We start from the raw sequence: 21,168 nt of genomic DNA, 5'->3' as shown, positions 1-21,168 counted from the left end.
GCATTCGTTTCGAAGATGGATAGATAGGCAGTATTATGATCAGATAGGCTGTATTATGAGCAGAGTTTGTGCATAATGGTTTGATAGCAGTAGTAGGTAGCCATAAACATAGTTAACACAGGCAAGTAGATTTGGTGGGAAGACTGCAGCAGCATCCCAAAGTAGAGTTTAGAGCATGTGTGTGTGTGTGTGTGTGTGTGTGTGTGGGGGGGGGGGGGGGGGGTATGAGTGGGGTTGTAGCGTAGTCTAATGGAAAATGAGAGGTTGTTTGGACATTTTACATTTTTGTTTAACACAAGAATAGATTTAGTTTGATTCATTGTGCTTTTTGTTGTTTATAAATGTTTAGATATCTATTACTAATTAACTATTAATTTGGTCAATGTATTGATAAACAGTAGAGAAAAGGCCCTGTGATACCAGGCAGTTTATGTTTTTCAGTACGGTGAGTAATCAATTTGGAAATTTGTGTGAGATTCTAGTAGTTCTGTCAAACCATCACTGACGTTGTCATAGCGATCTTGATTAGTTAAACATCTCAGAGAAGCTCTCACCATCAGTCTCGCTTAGGAAAGAAGAACCCACAATGAACATCTATCTGCATTCGCTCTCTCTTGTATAAGACTTATGAAGGGTTAACATGGGGAAGGTATTATGGCGTTAGGAGATAAAGGCTTTAGGGAAAGGTGTTGAGTCAGGGGGATGTGTGGGACTGTATGCCGTGCCCAGCTAAGTCCTACAGTGTCGTATCTGGCCACAACCTCTCTCTGTCTCTTTCTCTAACACGTTCTGTTTTGATTTCTATCAGTCCAGGGGGGCCCGTGTGTTCCCAGTATTCGAAGCCAAGGGACAGTAATCCTCGGACTATCCCCTTCTTTGGTTTTTGAACGTAACACATGTTGCTTTTCTCTGCCCCTCCCTCACTGTGTGGGGCATTCTGAGTGGCATATTTCTATGCCATCTCGTTCTGTCTTCTCTTCACTCAGGGCACCCTTCTTCTGTTCTGCCCGTGAGGTGTGAAAAACACCTCTTTCATAGTCTGTACTCTCGTCTTTTCCTTTTTTTGAAGCCTTTTTTCCATCCTTTGTTGCCACCATGGATATGGGCAGCCTCACCACAGTGGTCGCAAACTCGGCCTACATCTCTGCACGTGGCAGCTTCGATGGTTCTGCCAACCCAGCTACTAGCCGTGACAAGAAGTACCATGCCAAGCTGAAGTTGCCACACATCACGGTGTGCGAGGACCTCCGTGAGACGCTAGACCTCTCGTTTCAGAGCATCTGTGTGGAGCAACCCATCGGCAAGCGTCTCTTTCAAGAGTACCTGGAGACAGCCAACGAATACAAAGGACCCTGTCGCCTGTGGAAGGACATTGAAGAGTATGACACAGCCGAGGACAAAGACAGGTTGAGGAAGGCGTCTAAGATCATCGAACGCTACATGGAGCCTACTGCCAAATACTACTGTCCCTTTCTACCTGAGAACGAAATCACCAAGGTGAAGGAGAAACATCAGGAAGCGTGCGACGATCTCTTCCACCAGACCCAAAACTGTGTAATGGACTTCCTTAAAGAGGTTCCATACACATTCTATCTGGAGACCATGTACCTCAAACGCTTCCTCCAGTGGAAGTGGCTGGAGATGCAGCCTATGGGAGAAGACTGGTTCCTGGACTTTCGTGTGCTGGGAAAGGGAGGATTTGGAGAGGTGTCAGCGTGCCAGATGAAGGCCACAGGCAAAATGTACGCCTGCAAGAAACTCAACAAGAAGCGACTGAAGAAAAGAAAAGGATTTGAGGTAAGAGATGCTCTTCAGATGTGCACTGGGTAGGCATTGTTATTGTTATTATTATTATTATTATTATTACTACTACAACTACTACTACTAGTGCTACAATTTATCTGGGGTAGAAGAGTCGTTGCTGGTTCGAGGCTGTCAAAGTGTTCTTGGGCAAGACACTGAACCCCAAACTACTCCTGATGTGCAGGTTGGCATCTTGCATGGCAACCTCTGCCATCGGTGTATGAACGGGTGAATGTGAGGCATTACTCTGCAAAGCATTTTGAGTGCTCGGAGTCAAGTGCAATATAAATGCAGTCCATTTACCATTCTATAAAGATCAGTCAGCGATTGTTAGGCTACTACTACTACTACTACTACTACTACTACTATATCTGCTCTTCTAAAAAGATCACATGTGATGATCCATATGTGCTGATCCTGGCTGTTCCAGAAACATATGATCACTTAACTGGGATATTTTCACAACCAAAGCCGCTCACCTTCATCTGAATGTCACTGGCACCCAGATTACGTTTCATGCTTACATAAGACTTAAATCGTTTCGGAGGGAACTTGTATCCAGTTATCTAACAGACACACTCTGATATGAGTTATTAATTTGGTGTCATATTAACTCGGTCATAATGAGGTAACTCGGTCATAAATAGGTCACAAACAGAAATGGTTGACATGAGACCCTGTAAAGATTTGTAGCTGTTTCCTGAGCAAAACTGAAAGGTCTGTAGGCCTAGACTTTGGAGCCTATACTGCACACGCCTCCCTTAAATTATCAGAATGACTCATCTTGTTTCATTAAAATATTAAATTATTTCTTGTTTTTGGAAATTACTTCATAGCAATATTCAGCCAGAGGTGACTGATCAGTAGGTAGCCTATGTTATATGGGAATTAGCATTTAAAGAAAATTAAATCAGTAGCCTACTAGCTTATGATTAGCTCAGCTGTGTAAAGACTTTGAAAGGCACATTGTTAAGATAATTTCAAGAATGTTATGCATGGTAACAGGGTAACAATTAGCTTTAAATCTGGTTAAATATGTTACAAAGTTTAGATATTTCCAAAATAAAATGATGTTCTATGTACACACATTAGATGTAATTAAAACAGTGCTGTGAGTGAGTGAGCTATGAGTGTTCTGAAAATCATAAAAAATAAATAAATAGAGATTTATTTACATCTGGTAAATTGACTATAGTCTAAATATAAGCTCATTTCATCAACACAAGTGAATGAAAAATGTTTTTTAACAATTCAAAATTGTTGAAGAAAGTCTGCATGAGTAGCATGCCTTCACAGTTAGAACCATGCAGTAAACGGCGTTAGCATGTGCATTAGCATGCGTGCTGTAGTATCAGCGCTGCTATTGAGCTCATTAGATAGTGCAGTAAATGGTGTTAGCAAGTGTGCGTTAGCATGTGTGCTGTTAGCCTAGTATTAGCGCTGCTATTGAGCTCATTAGGAAGTGCTAACTCCAACATATTTATATATGGAACAGATTTAATGTGACTGCCAAAGGACGGGCAGGAGAACAGACAGCACAAACACAATGAATCAAAAGGAACATTATTACCTTGACTGGGGGACTTTTTCAACCTCTTTCTACAACCCCAAATCAGAAAAAGTTGGGATGTTGTGTAAAATGTGAATAAAAACAGAATGTTAGAATCTGCAAATCTTGTAAACTCATATTTAGTTGCAAAAAGGACACAGACAACATATCAAATGTTGAAAATGACAAATTTGACTATTTCATGGAAAATATATGTTAATTTTGAATTTGGTACCAGCAACATGTTTCACAAAAAGTTGGGACAGGGGTAACAAAATGCTGGAAAAGTTGGAAATGTTTCATAAGTAATTCTTTCAAAAGGAGGAATGTTTCATAAGTAATTAAGGAAACTGGCAACACAACTGGGTATGAAAAAGAACATTCCAGAGAGGCAGGGTCTCTTAGAAGTAAAGATGTTAGGTATTCATCACTGTGTGCACAAATGATGAAACAATGTTATCTTAATGCTTCTTGAACATGACATTCCGACGTATTTGGGGAGTGATCATCCACAGGACATAATATTATTAAAACATTCAGAGAATGTTGCAAACAAGGGAAAGAGCTGAAAAACAAATTGAATGGCCATGGTCTTTTGGACCTCAGATGTTACTGCATCAAAACCAGACCTGTTTCCAGACCTGCCATTGTATGGGCTTAGGAAAACCTCTGATAACCATTGTCTATGTGCACAGTTTGATACTCAATTCAAAAATTGCAGCCAAATTTGTAACAGCAAAATTGTATTGACATGATACAGAAAATACCACCGTCTTATCTGGGCCTGAGCTTGTTTAAAATGGACTGAGGTAACATGGAAAAGGGCCCTGTGGTTAGACCAATCAAAATTTCCCATTCTTTTTGGAAATCATTGACTCATCTGGGCTAAAGAGGAGAGGGCCTATCCAAGTATCCAACCTATCCAACTTGTTTTAGTGCTCAGTTCGAAAGCCAACATCTATGACGGTGTGGATGAGCATTAGTGCCTACAGCATGGGAATCTTGCACATTTCGCAAAGCACAATCAATTCTGAATGATGTATATAGCCTACAGTAGGTTTTGAGCAACATACTGTACTGCCATCCTGGCAATGTCTTGAATATTTCAGGAAAACAATGAATTCTGCACATATTTAAACAGTATTTCTCCATAGAGGAGGAGTTCTAAAATGGCCTGTCTGCAGTCCAGATTTGTCAAATTAGGTGCATCATGGAGTGAAAAACATGACTAAAAATGGCTCATACTGTTGAGCAGCTGAAATCCTATATCGGGGAGTATGGGACAACATTTCATTATCAAAACTTTAGCAACTGGTCTTATCAGTTCCTAAACATTTACAGAATTTTGTTAAATAAAGAGGTGAGGCAGCACAGTGGTAAACATTCCCTGTACCAACTTAAAAAAAAAAAAACATGTTGCTGGCATCAACTTCAAAAGAACATATATTTTCCATGAAATAGTCCAAATTTTCATGTACAACATTTGATCATTTGTCTATGTCCTTTTTGCTGCTAAATATGGGTTTACAAGAGTTGTATATTATCACACTCTGTTTTTATTTGTATTTTACACAAAATCCTAACTTTTTCTGATTTGGGGTTGTATATAAAAAACAATACTGTAAAATCAACAATGACAAGTCTCTGACAACACTTTGTGTCGTCTGTGGGGATGGAGGAGACTGGCACCTTTTTCAACCTCTCATTATCCCGTATAACAATTGCCGTAAAAATAACAATTGCCTACAACACTTTCAGTGTTTTTCACTGTTAATTTTGTGTTTAAGTAGTTTAACATTTAATGTTGACTTTACACATGTTGACGCACACACCCAGATTTTTGCCTGTGTCCAATTTTTGGACAATATGCCTAGATCAAAGTCAGACTTGACTTGTGCTGTTTACAGTAAACAGATATAGCCCAGAAGTCAAACATGGCTAGAGTTGCTGCTCAATTCCCCATTCAGGCCATGATGGTCACCCCTGTCTTGACCTCTGCAGGAGTCGCCAGTCAGCAAAAGAGGACACGTGCCACTGCACTGTTCAACACTTCCAATTGCATCCCTATAGTGGCCCTGTAGTGGTAATTCACTAATGCATGTTTACAGATCAGCCACCACATCAGCTGACTCAAAGCTCCATCTACCTATTGCTCCAAACTCAGCTTTCATTGTGTGGAACTGATGTAAAGATGGGCGAACTCGAACCTGAATATGGTACGGCACTGTAATAAGTTACATGACATTGCCCCCCAAATGATGGGCCATTTTTAGGGACCCACCAATCAGCAACCCATGAGATTGGTTAAGTCTGATGACGTTGAAATGAAATTTCTGTTTGAAATGTAGTAACAACAATGGCAGTAGCTGTAGAGCTACAGTAGACGCAGGAATACAAACAGTGGTAGCAATGCTAGCATACATCATACATCAAAGAGCTGAAGTCAGATGTGTAAGGGTGTGTTTAGTCATTCACCGAGGCCAAAAATATTGTTGCCTTACTGCCAATGGGGTTTGGTAAAAAAAAAATCAGCTTGCACCATTAGTGCAAAGTAAGAAGTGTACCAGTAGAGCACATAGCAGATAGCTCTAACTGAAGGGCTGGCCTGTCGATTGGAGGATTGCCAGTTCAAATGGTTGCTTGATGTTGTCCGCTGTGCCCTTGAACTTCTCTTTCTTTTTGAATTGTCTCTAACCACCCAACTGTAAGTGCACCTGTGTAACTAAATTTCATGACTCATGTCTATACAATATACTAGCCATACATTCCTCCAAATTACTCTGTCATTTGTATATCAGATCCCAGTTTACTATCTATCTAGATTAAACAAATATGTATTATTATTATTAATACTATTATTATTATCATGTTAAGAATATACATGATTAGTATTATTATTGTTTTTATTTTATTTTTGTTAGTATTGTTGTTGTGTTGCCTGGCATGGGCCCTCTGTTTCCAACTCTATTGTGTTTTTTTCTGTAGGGGGCAATGGTAGAGAAGAGGATTCTTGCACGTGTCCATAGCAGATTCATCGTGTCTCTGGCCTACGCCTTCCAGACCAAGACGGAATTATGCTTAGTCATGACCATCATGAATGGAGGAGACCTAAGGTGATCAAGTGTGGCCATTTGCTGGATGCATGAGTGTAATCATGCCTAATCCTTGGCATGTAGATAACAGACACCGTTATATGAATAGTCATCCAGCCGATTTTATTGTACAATGTCTTGCTCACAGCCAGACGTAAAATGTAAAATTGATCATGATTTCATGTCTCTTAGGTTTCACATATATAACGTGGATGAGAACAACCCAGGCTTTGATGAGCCCAGGGCATGCTTCTATGCTGCCCAGATTATCCAGGGCATGGAGCACCTGCACCAGAAGAGGATCATCTACAGAGACCTGAAGCCAGAAAATGTTCTGTTGGACAATGAGGGTACAGAGACATAGCCCTAGTATAGTCTATACACAAACAGAAACACATACACTTTATTTTCCTCCTTTAAATTATTATAATCCTCCACACATGCACTATTAAAGGAATGCTCCGTGACCTTTTTGCGTTAATATAATTGTTGTTATATTGGACAGTATGAAGGCTTATCAAACTTATCTTTGGTTTTTGTTTGTAATGTACATATTGGTCAAACACACACACACACACTCGTCACTCTGTCTCCGTCATTGGATTCTTGTTTGCTTCTAGGTCACGTGCGTATTTCTGACCTTGGGTTGGCAGTGGAGCTACCGGATGGGGAGAATAAGACCAAGGGCTATGCCGGAACTCCAGGTGAGATCCATACACTCTCACCTTCACACTCACTTCTAGAAGAGCGCAGCTGTAGCAAGGCAGCTCACTGCTCCGGGTTAGTGTGTGCTTCACCTCACTGTGTGCTCTGTGTGTTCACTAATTCACGGATGGGATAGTATACTTGGCCAAGAAACCTTATTTACATTTACATGTGGCAACAACATAATGCTTAATATGAGTAATTTGTACATTTGTAAAAGAAAAATATTATTTTTCACAATGGTAAGACAAGTCTTTTTAGTCAATAGGGGCCAAACAGTTTCTAGTTTCTAGTAGACACCCTCTGTTGTTGGAGTCTATGGCGGCCTCCAGAATCATGAGGTAAAACATGTTGAGTGGGAAATAGAAAAGGGAAACTTGCAACAGCACCAGAATTTTCCCCAGAGGCCAAAAGTGTATCACAGGCTCAGTGTGCAGTGTACATGATGGCTGTAATAAATAAGATTTCTGTTTTATGTGTAATACTTTCCACACACCCCATTTTGTTTATGTGAGCATGGAATGTTGCTCAGTGTCTCTATGGCAGCAATTCTGGCTAAAGACTCTAGAGCGCTGCGCTCCTTTGGCTGCTGATTACATGGCCCTCAAACCCATCAGTAACTGAGTATCCCTGCGGGTGGCTGTAGTCCAGACACACTTCCTGGCTCAAGCTCCTGTGCTGGTTGCCCCCAGTGTAAACGAGGCTACTGTAAACCGAGCTATTGCATCAAAACAAAACTTAGTGTGTGGACTTGGGATGGCCATTTTGAGGAAGCACATACAAAATGATTGGCATTATTTGACCAGGACTAAGGGATGCTGATCAAAATCATTATCATAACTAGTAACTCTCATTCTTAAAAAAAATATTATTACAGTATATATAGTAGTATTGCTGGAGGTTCCCAGGCTGAGACATGGTAACTTCTTATGTCAGTTTAATTGATGTGGCCATATTATTTTATAATCAAAAGGTTTAAAAGTCTATTAAAATATTTCAACTTGGTATATGGACCCAGGGCCTCTTGCCTGGGGTTGTGTAAAAAAGTAAACCATTTTGTCACATTGGGGCACTGCAACAAAGTCTCCAAATGGAAAGTGAGCTCATATTTTGGCTAATCTTTGATCGTTTAACATCAATACTTTGAGTGCTAACACCAACGCCCTCGAAACAGTGACATCTACTTTCCATGGCTGCTAGGCTGCAGTGAAGTGTTGATGCCCTCCGCTGCACCCCAATCCTGACTCTCAGTCATACTGTATTTTCCTCCTTTTTTGCATCATTGGCACTACTGATGAAAGAAAGCTATTCTGTCTTTGAGCACAGCAATGATTACATGTAGCAACAGGCACACCAATCTCCTATTTAAACATTCATTTAGACATTTAGAAAACTGGATATGGATTATAAACGGGCAGACTTTTAGTTCTTTATTTGCTCATGAAATACAGGTACCTACGTAGGCTATTCCTTGACCCATTTGGCTTGCACACCATAGGGTTTATGGCCCCGGAGCTGCTGAAAAAGGAAGAGTATGATTATTCTGTGGACTACTTCACTCTGGGCGTCACACTATTCGAGTTCATCGCTGCAAAAGGCCCTTTCAGAACTAGAGGTGAAAAGGTAACCTGCTCTCTTTCTCATTGCAATATGTTATTCTTACCTTCCTGTCTAATTATTTGATCGTTCGTTTGTGTGTGTCTTGATGTTTGTGTGTGGAGCACATAAAAAATGTGCTATATAAATAAAAACATACTTACTTACTATCTCTGTGTTTCACTGAATTGCGCTTCGCTGATTAGATTTTCTGCACCATTCTCTCAGTGGTGAAATGGCTATGTAGCTCCTTCTGTGACTGTGTTGTAGGTGACAAATTTCATGAATAGCTGACTGCTGTGTAAATGTATCAAGTGATTGGAATTGGAAAACAGCCAGTTTCAGCTCTCTGGCAGCACTTTTTATTTTGTCGTTGAGCCATTAAATAGTGATTCAATAGTGCCTCCTTGTGGCTATGTTTCTGTAGTGTTATTTCTTCTCCATTTACACCTTGTGGACAGATATGGGTGGAATTTTACTTGTATGCGATATGTAGGCAAAAATATAATCATAGAATTGTGTGGTAGGAGCAGGCTTCACTCAGCTTCCTATTTCTTTTTTAGAGTGCTTGGCCAAACGTATAAGTAGAAAGAAAAGAAGAAAAAGGCCGCACTTTGTATACAAACAGGGATGGATTACTGCACGGAAAATGCACTAGAATACAGGAAATCACATCAAACAAATTAAAAAAATTCTGGGGGAGGACCCCCAAACCCACCTCCCACATATACGACAATAAGCGGGGGGCCCTTAATACATCTGGGCCCAGGGGCCCGAAAGTTCATAATCCGCCCATGCATACAAACGTGTTTATTACACATTTTGTATGCAAAGTGCGGCCTTTTTCTTCTTAAATGACAATCATACCCGAGCTGCTTGCTTCATATTAGATATTACACTCACTGCCTATGGTCTTCCCAAGGGTTCTGACATTCTGATTCTGCATTCTGTGCGCAGGTGGAGAACAAAGAGGTGAAAAACAGAATACTAAACGATCCAGTCACTTACAATGAGAAGTTCAGTGAGAACGCCAAGTCCATATGTGAGGGACTGCTGGCCAAGTCTGTAGACGATCGCTTGGGATTCAAAAATGGATCATGTGATGAGCTGCGTGCTCACCCTTTCTTCGCTGAAATCAACTGGAGGAAACTGGATGCAGGTATTGTGATGATAGATTCCTAGGGGCCTTCATTTAAAAGCTGGGTAAAGTACAAAGTCTAAAGTCTAATTAAGACTAGACTAGGTGTGGTTGAGGTGTGTCACACACTACCTTACGCCTAGGCTTTATGTAAGATTAAATAGCCGTGTGTGACTGACAATTTGTAACGAGAAATTCTCAATGTAGGAAAGTGAGCACATAAGTGTCATCTGATTCTTTCTTAGTCTTTCACCAGCACAACATAAAATAGTTTCTTTTTCTTAACTAGGAATCCTTCCACCTCCATTCGTGCCGTGCTCTAAGACCGTCTATGCCAAGGACCTAGATGACGTGGGGGCCTTCTCCACTGTCAAGGGCGTGGCTCTTGATGAACCAGACAAGGAGTTCTTTGACGAGTTTGCCTCAGGAAACATTTCTATTCCATGGCAAGAGGAGATGCTAGAGACTGGCATCTATGGGGAGCTGAACATCTGGGGTGCAGATGGAGCATTGCCCAACGACCTCCGCCGCGAGTCCATCCACGAGCTGCCACCAAAGTCCTCTACCTGCTGTGTGTCTTAAACAGCACTATAGAAGCAGAACTCTCCATCCTGTCATTACGATATATATATATATATATATATATATATATATATATCTCATCCATCTACTGTATTTGGAGAGAGAGGGGGATTGGTTGTATCAATGTGGAACGTGTTGAAATATCTTTCATTCTGAGGTAATATTATTTTCTTCATAGGTCCTAGTAGAGGAACAGTATATTGCTGACAGCCAAGAATACTGACTGAAAATACAAAATTAAAATTGTACTTATGTGACACAATCAACAATGGAGATTCTGGGCTCCAGAGAGAAAACAACTGGAAATAATAGCAGGTAAACTTGGTAACAAGTTGCATTTGTGATTTGTAAGGCTGTGGCCTCTCAACAGGTTGCCCTGTGCAAATTATTTAGTTGGAGGCATGGAGTCAGCATATTCCCTTTCAGAACCCTCAGATGTGATTACCACAACATGTCACCATGGTGACATTTCTGGAACTTTGTTTGGAACCCCAGACGACCTACAGTCCTGATTTTGAGTTTTGAGACCATCACATGTGTTCTAAATAATCAGTGGTTCAGAAAAGCCCAAGCAGTAAACAAAGGAAAGTGGATAAAAAAAAAGGAGAGCAAAAGATGTAATCTCTTAATCACAGAAAAATAAACCTCCACTGTCACACACTTGGCAAAATGACATAATTTTGACTTATACAACAAAAGTTGAACAAAGTTGACTTAGTTGAGCGTTATTGTTACTGGTGTTGTGAAAGTTATTCACATTTAAGTGTTAATTTAGATATTAGGGAATTAGGGAAGTAGAATATTTGTGCCTAGAATTAATGACCCCATTTTGTTGACCGCATTAAATGAATAAAGCGGTTGATTGTTAAACAGTATTCATATCAGCTTTCTTAAAGTAACTGTGCAAAATGAACAATCCTTTCCTTCTGAAAAGTATGATAATTTGGACTAAATTATCATATCGGTCATGTTGATATTTCCTGTTGAGCATTCTATGTGTCTGGAGGACAAGGAGAACAAGACAATATGGCACCCATACATCACAAGGTCTCACCAGGTCTCTGGGCTCTAAACTGATAGAATTGAACAATTAAATTCCAATAAGGTCTCCTCGACTATAACATTAATAAAATCCAAAAAGGTTGCACTTAAAAAACTTTTGTTTTCTTTTTGATATTTCCTTTAGTAGCGACAGAGGTTACAAACAAACATTTTGGCCATTAGGCCTCCACCAATTTCACTGTATTTTGTTATACACATATAATATTATTAACAATGAACATTTTTGTATAAGTTGTATTATAGAAATCAAAGCCTAAACCTCAGTTCAAGTATATTTGTCAACTACTCTTAAAACTTTCAGAAATCTTGATCAAGGACAAGCTCAGAAAGGGAGGACGTATGCCCAGGGTTGGCCCATGAAAGAGATAGAGATAAAGATCAGAAGAGGACAGGAGAAGAGAGGAGAGGAGAAGAGAACAGAGGGCAAGACTAAGGGAGATGCATAACATGGGAGGAAGAATAAGAACTAAAGAGAGGCATATCCATTGACCAATTATATTGTGAACTTCCATGTCCCCCTCACTCCTGATCAGGTGTAGAGCAGCATAACTTGTCAAAAAGGGTATATTTACAGTAATTTACGCTATGCTTAAGTGTATTTGTAAAACGTAAAATGATGTTAAATGGGGTTTGCAGTTGAATAGAGATACAGCGAGCATGCATGGGGAGAGTGTGGATGAGCTCTAGAAAAGGAAGAAGGTCAAAAGGATAGCGTGATTGAGAGGGCTTTTTTGTACACATGGTAGGTTAAATGGTAGGGGGGATGAAAGTAATTCTGACTTAGATTTGAGCGGTTCAAATGAAGTGGTCCTTCTATACATATCTTGGAGATTACACGCAACCTGCTTCAGTGGTGCTCGTACAGAGTTTGCCCCAGCCAGAGGAGGAGCTGAACATATTCCCTGTAAGAGTGAGAGAAGTCTTATGGAGGAAATGGAGTGCAACTCAGTGCCTGTCCCTTCCGTCATCAGTCATCAGCTTGCCTAGCATGGTGTGAAGGTCCTCCACCAAGAGTTGTATCAACACTGCACCATTAAGGTGAATTATACTATCTTCTTTCATTTCTTAAAGAATGGTGTACCACTTTACCTGAAGATGGCTGGCTCACCCCGAATAACAAAATTATTGTCTCCAAAGCAATTTTAGTTTCCTTGATCTGTCTCAAGGAATATGTTTCTAAGATTTGGGACGAAAATCAAAATAAGAACACTGGGATGGGCATTGTTAAGAAATTATCAATATCAATGCCATTGTCGAGTCTGCTTATCGATGCGATTCCTTATCGATTCCCATATCAATTCTTGTACCATTTGCTGAACACTTTTAGGATGGCTTTGAGAGTTGTTGGCTTGGAATGTTTAATTTAAAGTGGTTTTAAAGAATGAATACCAAGTGTGCAATATCAATACAGAAGTTGAATGCTTTCAAATGTCTAAATTTCACATACTGTGACGTCATACCGCAACGCGGAAATGGACGGAACGGAACGTTCGGAATCGTTAGTGGAATCGTTAACGTGTGGACGATGGATCGGAACGTTTGGAACCAGTTCCAAACCGGAACCTGGAACCGATTCCCAAGCCTAAGAGTATGTCCATGTCCCAAGACATGAGTAATAGTATTTAGTAGATGCTTTTGTCCAAAGCGACTTGAAGAACATTAATATTACAACAGTTAAAAAATTGACAGATAAATTTATCAATTGTTATTGTTCCATGAAAGTGAGTTTTGCAGAAGGGGTGTGGTGTAATTTTGACACCTGTGGTCTTCTGATCTGTGTTGCATGGCAACCATATTGACATTTCAATTGGTTCAGTTGATGACTTTTCATTCATTCAAGGTTTAATTGTGAAACATGGAACAGGTACTTACAAGGTAATGCAAACAGATGTAATTTGTTTTGATTGGAGAAAATGTAAAATGCCTTGTGTTAACGTTGGAATGTGTTGCTAAGAGACAGTCCATTCTAAATGCATTGCTACTTTTTTGCTGAGTGCACTTTTGTTTTGTTTTGCTTCACACAAAAGCATTGTTGAGTAAAAGAGGTGCTCATATGTATAGTTCCAGAAATTCTGTATCATACTCAATAGCATCCCCATATTGATAGTCTTTGTATATTCAAATAAATATTTTCCCAGAAAAAAACATATTTTCATGTTGTGATCATTTAGCGTACCTAAAATGAGTTTTGTCTTCAACTTTTAAGACTCACCTTAAAACCCTTCACATCTTCGTCTGCGCTGGGAACTTGGTGTTATTTGTCACTGAGAAGACATGCCTCTTCTGGACATCAGAACTAGAGCCTTTGCTGTGTGAGACATATCTACCGTATATAGGCCTAATCTATTTTTGTCCAACAGTTTTGCCTGCAGTCATGCACAAACTCAATGCTTCGCATGATTTACATGTAATACACTTTCCTCACACATTAAAATGGATCTGGGTCAAACCATTACTTAATCTCACTTAATAGGCCTTTATCACGGCAGCCGAAGTAGGAAGTGAACAGCCCTGCTCCTGTGTGAGCACAGGTGTTTCTAATTAAGTGTCAGATTCGGCCACAGTTACTTCAACCAGAGGCCTCGTTAATGTTTTTAGGAACACCTGTGGTTTGCCTGCCAACAGGAAACTGAACAGCCCTGCTTCAGATGCTGTGATAAAGGCCTACCACAGCCTGAGACCATCATATTTCCTTCAAAATGCTTCGCAGGTGCACTGCCTAATTTACATTGCTGTGAAAAAGATAGTAGGCCTAAATATCATAACAGTGATGATAGTTTAAAGGGACTGATTTCACGAAGTACACTCTTAAAACGAATGTGTTGTCCCTATCGCTAGACACAGACATGTGTTAAAAAATAACATGAGTTATGTTATTTTCAACACATATTGTAACAAATATTATTATTTTTTTATTATTTTTTTTTTATTATTTTATTTAGCACTTGTAAAAAGACAGAATCAGAGAACAAACAAAGAAAATAAATCCGTGCAGGAAGAGGCAGTAAGCCCAGACAGGCTTATATGATGCCTCCACCTAAAAAAGTAACATAACAACAAGAGCCACAAAAAGTATCTAAACAATATAAATGAAAAGGAATTAAAAAAAAAAGAAAAAGAAAGAAAAAGTATGAACAAACAGTGTAAGCACTACAGTAGAAGAAACTACAATGACAGAAGTCTTCAGGAGAACCAGCTATAGACCAACAATTAAATTAGCCTTTAGGCAACTTTTAAAATGATTAGTAGTAAAACATTTCAAGGCCAGATGTGAATTTTTTTTCAATATTTTAGCACCCCTATAACGTATGGAAAATTGAGCTTGACATGTTTTAAGTTGAGGAGGGTGAAAATCATTAGCTTGCCTCGTTCCATATGAGTGAACCTGTGAATTAGTTTTAAAATAGCACTTAAAGTGCTCAGGAATCTTTCCATTACAATTATATATTTCATAAATAAAAACACAGGTTTGAAGTACATTAATATCATTCACAGTAAGGATTTTCAATTCTTTAAATAACGGAGTAGATGCAGCACACCATTCAGAACAGGTTGCAATTCTAACAAAACGCTTTTGAAGGACCAGTAATTTGTGAATAGTTGAAGGAAAAGTACTTGCCCACACTAAATTACAATATGAAAGGTATGGATAAATTAAACTATAATAAAGAGTGAGGAGGCATTTTCTAGAGACAAGATGACTAACCCTCCTAATTATCCCAATTGATTTATTTACTTTTTTACTAACACAGTCTACTTGATCCTTCCATTTTAAGGTTTCATTAACAATAACTCCCAAGAATCTGGTTGATGAAACTTGCGGTATCTCTGTAGACTCAATTTTAATTTTACATATGTCATTAGGGTATAATTTTTTACCTCCAACAATGATGAAATTAGATTTTTTAAGATTTAAAGATAGTTTATTTAATTTGAACCAAGTGGCATATTCAGATAAGCCAGCATTTGCCTCTTTCATTAAAACACTGAAATTTGAATGTGAAAGAATCAAGGTAGTGTCATCTGCAAACATAATAGGAGAAAGAAGGTTAGAAACATTGGCCAAATCATTAATATAAACAAGAAATAATAAAGGTCCCAGGATAGAACCCTGTGGAACACCGCAGGGTAATCCAGCCATGTTGGAATTGCAACCCTTTACACAGACAAACTGTTTTCGATCAGATAAATAGTTACTTAGCCACTTATATGTAAGATCATAAAAGCCATATTTATGCAGTTTTTCCAATAAAATATAATGATTAACAGTATCAAATGCCTTTGACAAGTCTATAAAAATACTACAAATGTATTCGTTTTTGGTTTGAGCCAAGGTAACCTTGTCCAGTGTTTCCCACAGAATTGGATTGAATTTGTGGCGGTAGCTGACTTGGACTTGGGGGGGGGGGGGGGGGGGGGTCTAATAGGTCTAATTGAGTGCCTGTCATTTTTAGACGTTTGAGGGAACCCTTGCAATTGTGACACAGTGGAAAGGCTGCTGATGTGTGGATGCAATTTATAACGTTTTCTACATAGTTAAAATAAAGGTTTACGTAATTCTCCTGGGGACAAGCACTTTTGAATTTTGGAAAACACTTTTCCATTTACATCGGGATTTTGCAAACATTCAGTGTCAGAGTCAATAAAATGAGCCCTTCAACGAAATTGGCAAGCAGCTGTAAGTAGGCTAAGCATGCTAAATTCGACATCCAAACAGTATTCTAACGTTAGCTTTGAGATACTGCTTGATTTCATAACTTAACTTAGTTTAGTCTCTTAAATGTAGCCTACTATGTTGTGATAAGACCTTTAGTCCATGAGCCACAGGGGGTCGTCACTACCACTTGGGGGGGCAAATTCTCACTATATTGTTCTGAAAGCTACATATCTCTGGAGTATAAAATGGTATGATAGCAAGTTGGATCTTGTAGCTTTGTGGCTGTACAGCGTTCAAAGTTGACCTCTGATTTGAAAAAAAAGGAAATTCCGCCTATTGGCTTTTTTTGTTAAAACACTCATAAGAGCCCAGAAAATAATCCAAATCTTATTATTACTGATGCATATGTGGTGTTTGATGTTGGCATACATATTTTGACTCATTATGTGATTTTGCTCTTCATTTTGGTTGATAAAATTCAAGATTTATGTGCAAAAAAAAAGCTAATTTGAGTTTTCAGAGCAGCATGTTATGGTAATACCTGAATGCAGACCTTATTGATCATTACTATTCTACCTTCCTTACTTTCAATTGCGAGTTGAAATTAATGTTAAATGATGACATACATAGGTCTGCAGTAGAAATGTTTTTTAAATTGTAGCTGAAACGAGTACAAAGGATCTTTAATCTATTCATTGAATTCATCGTCAGAACAGGAGCACAGAGGATGCCATCTCTATGGCACTTCACTCTGCCCTGTACCACCTTGACAATAGCAACACCTATGTAAGAATGCTGTTCATTGACTTCAGCTCAGCTTTCAACACCATCATCCCCTCCAAACGGATCACCAAACTCAGTGAACTGGGCATCAATACCTCTCTCTGTAACTGGATTCTGGACTACTTGTATTGCATTCATTGAGATAAATAAGTTTGGTTTTTCTTTTATCACATACACATATATTGGTATGTTTTTTCTTTACCTTAACATGTTTCGACGTATACTTCCATCTTCATCAGAAGGTCACACGGTGGAGTAGTGTGACTTGTTTTTATCAGCTGATGTTGTTACGGAGGTGTGATCCACCTGTCAGTTTTTTGACAGGTGGACCACACCTCCTGCTGTCAGTCAGCCGCCCCCCAGGACGGCACTCCAGGTATGGGCGAGCATATATGCTCCCTCATCTCTGTTCATCGTCTTTGGGCTCCGCTTTCTTATTTCAATCGCCTCCTTTATCCAGCGGTGGTATCGGTTGTTCTTCTGCTTAATGACTGGCATGCAGGAGGTGTGGTCCACCTGTCAAAAAACTGACAGGTGGATCACACCTCCGTAACAACATCAGCTGATAAACACGCGTCACACTACTCCACCGTGTGACCTTTTGATGAAGACGGAAGTATACGTCGAAACATGTCAAGGTAAAGAAAAAACATCTACCAATGTGTATGTGATAAAAGAAAAACCAAACTTATGGATTCTGGACTTCCTAACCAACAGACCTCAGTCTCACCTGAGACCTCACCTCCTCAACCATCAAACACCAGTGTACCACAGGGATGTGTGCTGAGCCCTCTCCTCTACTCCCTCTTCACCTACTGCACACCTGTACATGGCTCTAACACCATTGTCAAGTTTGCAGATGACACTATGGTGATTGGGCTCATCAGCAATAACGATGAGACGGCCTACAGGGAGGAGGTCCAGCACCTAACATTGTGGTGCACTGATAACAACCTGGCTCTCAACACCAAGAAGACCAAAGAGCTCATTGTGGACTTCAGGAAGTCTAAAGCTAGCACACACACACCCATTTTCATCAACAGGACTGAGGTGGAGCATGTCAACAGCTTCAAGTTTCTGGGTGTCCACATCTCTGAGGACCTCTCTTGGACCCTCAACACCTCTACCCTGAAGGCTCACCAGCGTCTCTTCTTTCTGAGGTCCATCTGTCTCCTCAGATCCTGGTGAACGTCTACCGCTGCAACATCAAGGCATCCTCACCAACTGTGTCACATTTTGGTATGGCAACTGCTCTGCCCACGACCGGAAAGCACTGCAGACATGGGCGGATTATGAACTTTTGGGGCCCTGGGCCCAGATGTATTAAGGGCCCCCCACTAATTGTCGTATATGTGGGAGGGGGGGTTTGGGGGCCCTCCCCCAGAATTTTTTTTATTTGTTTGATGTGATTTCCTGTATTCTGGTGCATGTTGGGGATTGCCAATAATAAATTCAATCAGATTCATAGCCTACATCCTGATTTGTTGATATTGAGGCAATGATTCCATGCAAAGGCTTGGGCTTCAGGGCCCCCTGACCACTTGGCCCCCTGGGCCTGGGCCCGGTAGGCCCGTGCAGTAATCCATCCCTGACTGCAGAGGGTGGTGAAAACTGCCCAACACATCACCGGTTCCTCACTCCCCTCCATCGAAGCCATCCAGGGCAATCGATGCTTGCGTAAGGCGCGCATCATCAAAGACTGTTCTCACCCCAACCACAGACTGTTCACCCCACTCCCCTCCGGGAGGCGTTACAGGTCTCTCCGCATCCGAACCAGCAGGTTCAGAGGAAGCTTCTTTCCTGCGGCTGTCACCCTACTGAACTCTAGCTCTGCATCCCGGTGACATCCAACCAACTAAGCCCCCATCACCCCCTGCCCCGCCCCCGCCTGATGCCTCCTTGCCTGTGCCTGTTGACATGTCCACGACCATGGCAACCTTGACAGGGACAACAAGGAGGCGGACATCCCCTAGCCCCCCCCACAACTGCACTACCCTATCCCACCCATCTATCCCATCCATCTATTTATTTACAAATGTACATACTGTAATTACACTTATACTGTACATAGCCATATTCTACTGCTTTTCATCCTGCACATACACTTATTATTAATACTATTGTAGTGTTACTGTTTCTGCACTACAATGGTACTGTTATCACACTGCACATAGTTGTACATACTGTACCTATCTGTCTATATGGTTCATACTAAATATCCATATTTATTCAGTTTTTCTGTAATATATTCTGTTAATACTGCATATATCTATATTGTTCTTACTACTACTATAATGGTACCGCCACTACATTGCACATACCTGTACATGTTTTTCATACATTGTTCATATTACAGTACATAGCCATATTTATTCTGCTCTTATAAGGTAACTGCTAATACACTGCACATATTTATATTTAATTTATGCTACTCTAAACCACCTTCTGCAAAACAACTGCTAGTGTCTACACTGCACTATATTTCTTGTCCTGTCTATGCACCACCTGCCTATTGTCACAGTCACACCAGAGGGGTATTTCACAAAGGCAGAATTAAGACATCCAAGATAAGTGATAAAGCGAGGTTTGACATAGCGTTGTCTGGTCATCCTAGCTCAACTCATTTCACTAACGCCAATCCAGGATCAGTAGGAGCGACTATGTCAAGCCAGGTGTAAGTAATTCAGGATGTGTGCGCGTTCTCGTTTCTGCCCCAAAGAACTCACGGTTGGAATAAAAAAAGACGCGGAAAATAGCGTCATTCTCACAAAGTGAACAGCCGCTTTTGATATAGACTAACAATGAAGTAAAGTTGTCCTTTTTGGAATGGGGAATCATGGCTATTTCTGTACAACAGCAGGAGTAGGTGTGGTAGACCAACTGAATGCAAATTTACGTATGCACCCACGTGTGAATGCTTCCTTGTCTCGACACGCAACGTCATTAAAAAAAAGCGCTTTCCATTACAAAGATGCACATAGTATGATATACCTTTATATTATAGTTGAAAACACCTTCGAAAACTTGCCCCTCCACTTCCAATCAACTACAGTAGGCTATTCATCAAACGTCTAATAAAATAAGCAAACAATGAGTACCTAGTCCTATGTTAATAATTATAAGGCTATCACAATTAAAATAATAACCATATGGTAGTAGGCAGACAATCCTTTTTGTTTTGCGAGCAAATACATTTAGCAAATAGTGTATAAATGGAATAAAGCTCTTTAAAAATGAGCACGGAGGTCTGATGTGAATGACAGCTAGCTGAACCAATAAGACCACATAATTACCATTAGAATTAACTTAGCTTGGCTGTTAGCCTGGTCGGGACCAGGCTAGGTGCAGAGAATAAATCCCCATAGTAACTTATGTGCCATCTCTTTTGTGAAACCAAGTCTAGGCTAAATTCATCCAGGATAACCAAAAAATCCCAGCTTAATCCCTTATCTAGGTTTTGTGAAATACCCCTCAGGTTCTGTTCCAGCCACACCCACTGCTCACTCTCTTGAAGCTCCCCTCACTCGTTCACACTCCCCTGTTTACTAATGACCTGCACCTGTTCCCAATCAGCCTCACTCCCCAGTCTACTGATGACCTGCACCTGTTCCCAATCAGCCTCACTCCCCAGTCTACTGATGACCTGCACCTGTTCCCAATCAGCCTCACTCCCCAGTCTACTGATGACCTGCACCTGTTCCCAATCAGCCTCACTCCCTACTCCCCAGTCTACTAATGACCTGCACCTGTTCCCAATCACTACTCACTCCCTACTACTACTCACTACTCACTCCCTACTACTACTCACTCCCTACTACTACTCACTACTCACTCCCTACTACTACTCACTACTCACTCCCTACTACTACTCACTACTCACTCCCTACTACTACTCACTCCCTACTACTACTCACTCCCTACTACTACTCCCTACTCACTCCCTACTACTACTCCCTACTCACTCCCTACTCACTCCCTACTACTACTCACTACTCACTCCCTACTACTACTCACTACTCACTCCCTACTCACTACTCACTCCCTACTACTACTCACTACTCACTCACTACTACTACTCACTACTCACTCCCTACTCACTACTCACTCCCTACTACTACTCACTACTCACTCCCTACTACTACTCACTACTCACTCCCTACTCACTACTCACTCCCTACTACTACTCACTACTCACTCCCTA

General features: G+C 40.4%; 1 protein-coding gene across 1 annotated transcript; it reads left to right on the top strand.

Moving 5' to 3' along the window:
• Positions 1-1,095: 1,095 nt before the first annotated feature.
• On the top strand, positions 1,096-10,465 carry grk1a (G protein-coupled receptor kinase 1 a). Its single transcript, XM_076302555.1, has 7 exons — positions 1,096-1,797; positions 6,338-6,465; positions 6,637-6,794; positions 7,065-7,148; positions 8,648-8,772; positions 9,703-9,904; positions 10,173-10,465. Exons 1-7 carry the CDS (start codon positions 1,096-1,098, stop codon positions 10,463-10,465), a joined length of 1,692 nt encoding a protein of 563 aa, XP_076158670.1.
• The last annotated feature ends 10,703 nt before the right edge of the window (positions 10,466-21,168 follow it).

Source organism: Alosa pseudoharengus, unplaced genomic scaffold (assembly GCF_046254945.1).
Source record: "Alosa pseudoharengus isolate Yale_2024_CS ecotype anadromous, Long Island Sound unplaced genomic scaffold, YU_APseudo_1.1 YU_APseudo_1.1_scf_24, whole genome shotgun sequence".
NCBI lineage: Eukaryota > Metazoa > Chordata > Actinopteri > Clupeiformes > Clupeidae > Alosa > Alosa pseudoharengus.
Note: the sequence above shows the minus strand (reverse complement) of the source record. Positions and strands in the feature narration are given on the sequence as shown.

Bases quoted from the DNA above. Each gene is read 5' to 3' on its own strand.
- grk1a (XM_076302555.1), top strand. From the start codon at position 1,096: ATGGATATGGGCAGCCTCACCACAGTGGTCGCAAACTCGGCCTACATC. The intron at 7,149-8,647 runs GTGAGATCCATA...TGCACACCATAG, and splicing joins GGGCTATGCCGGAACTCCAG to GGTTTATGGCCCCGGAGCTG. The intron at 8,773-9,702 runs GTAACCTGCTCT...TTCTGTGCGCAG, and splicing joins TCAGAACTAGAGGTGAAAAG to GTGGAGAACAAAGAGGTGAA.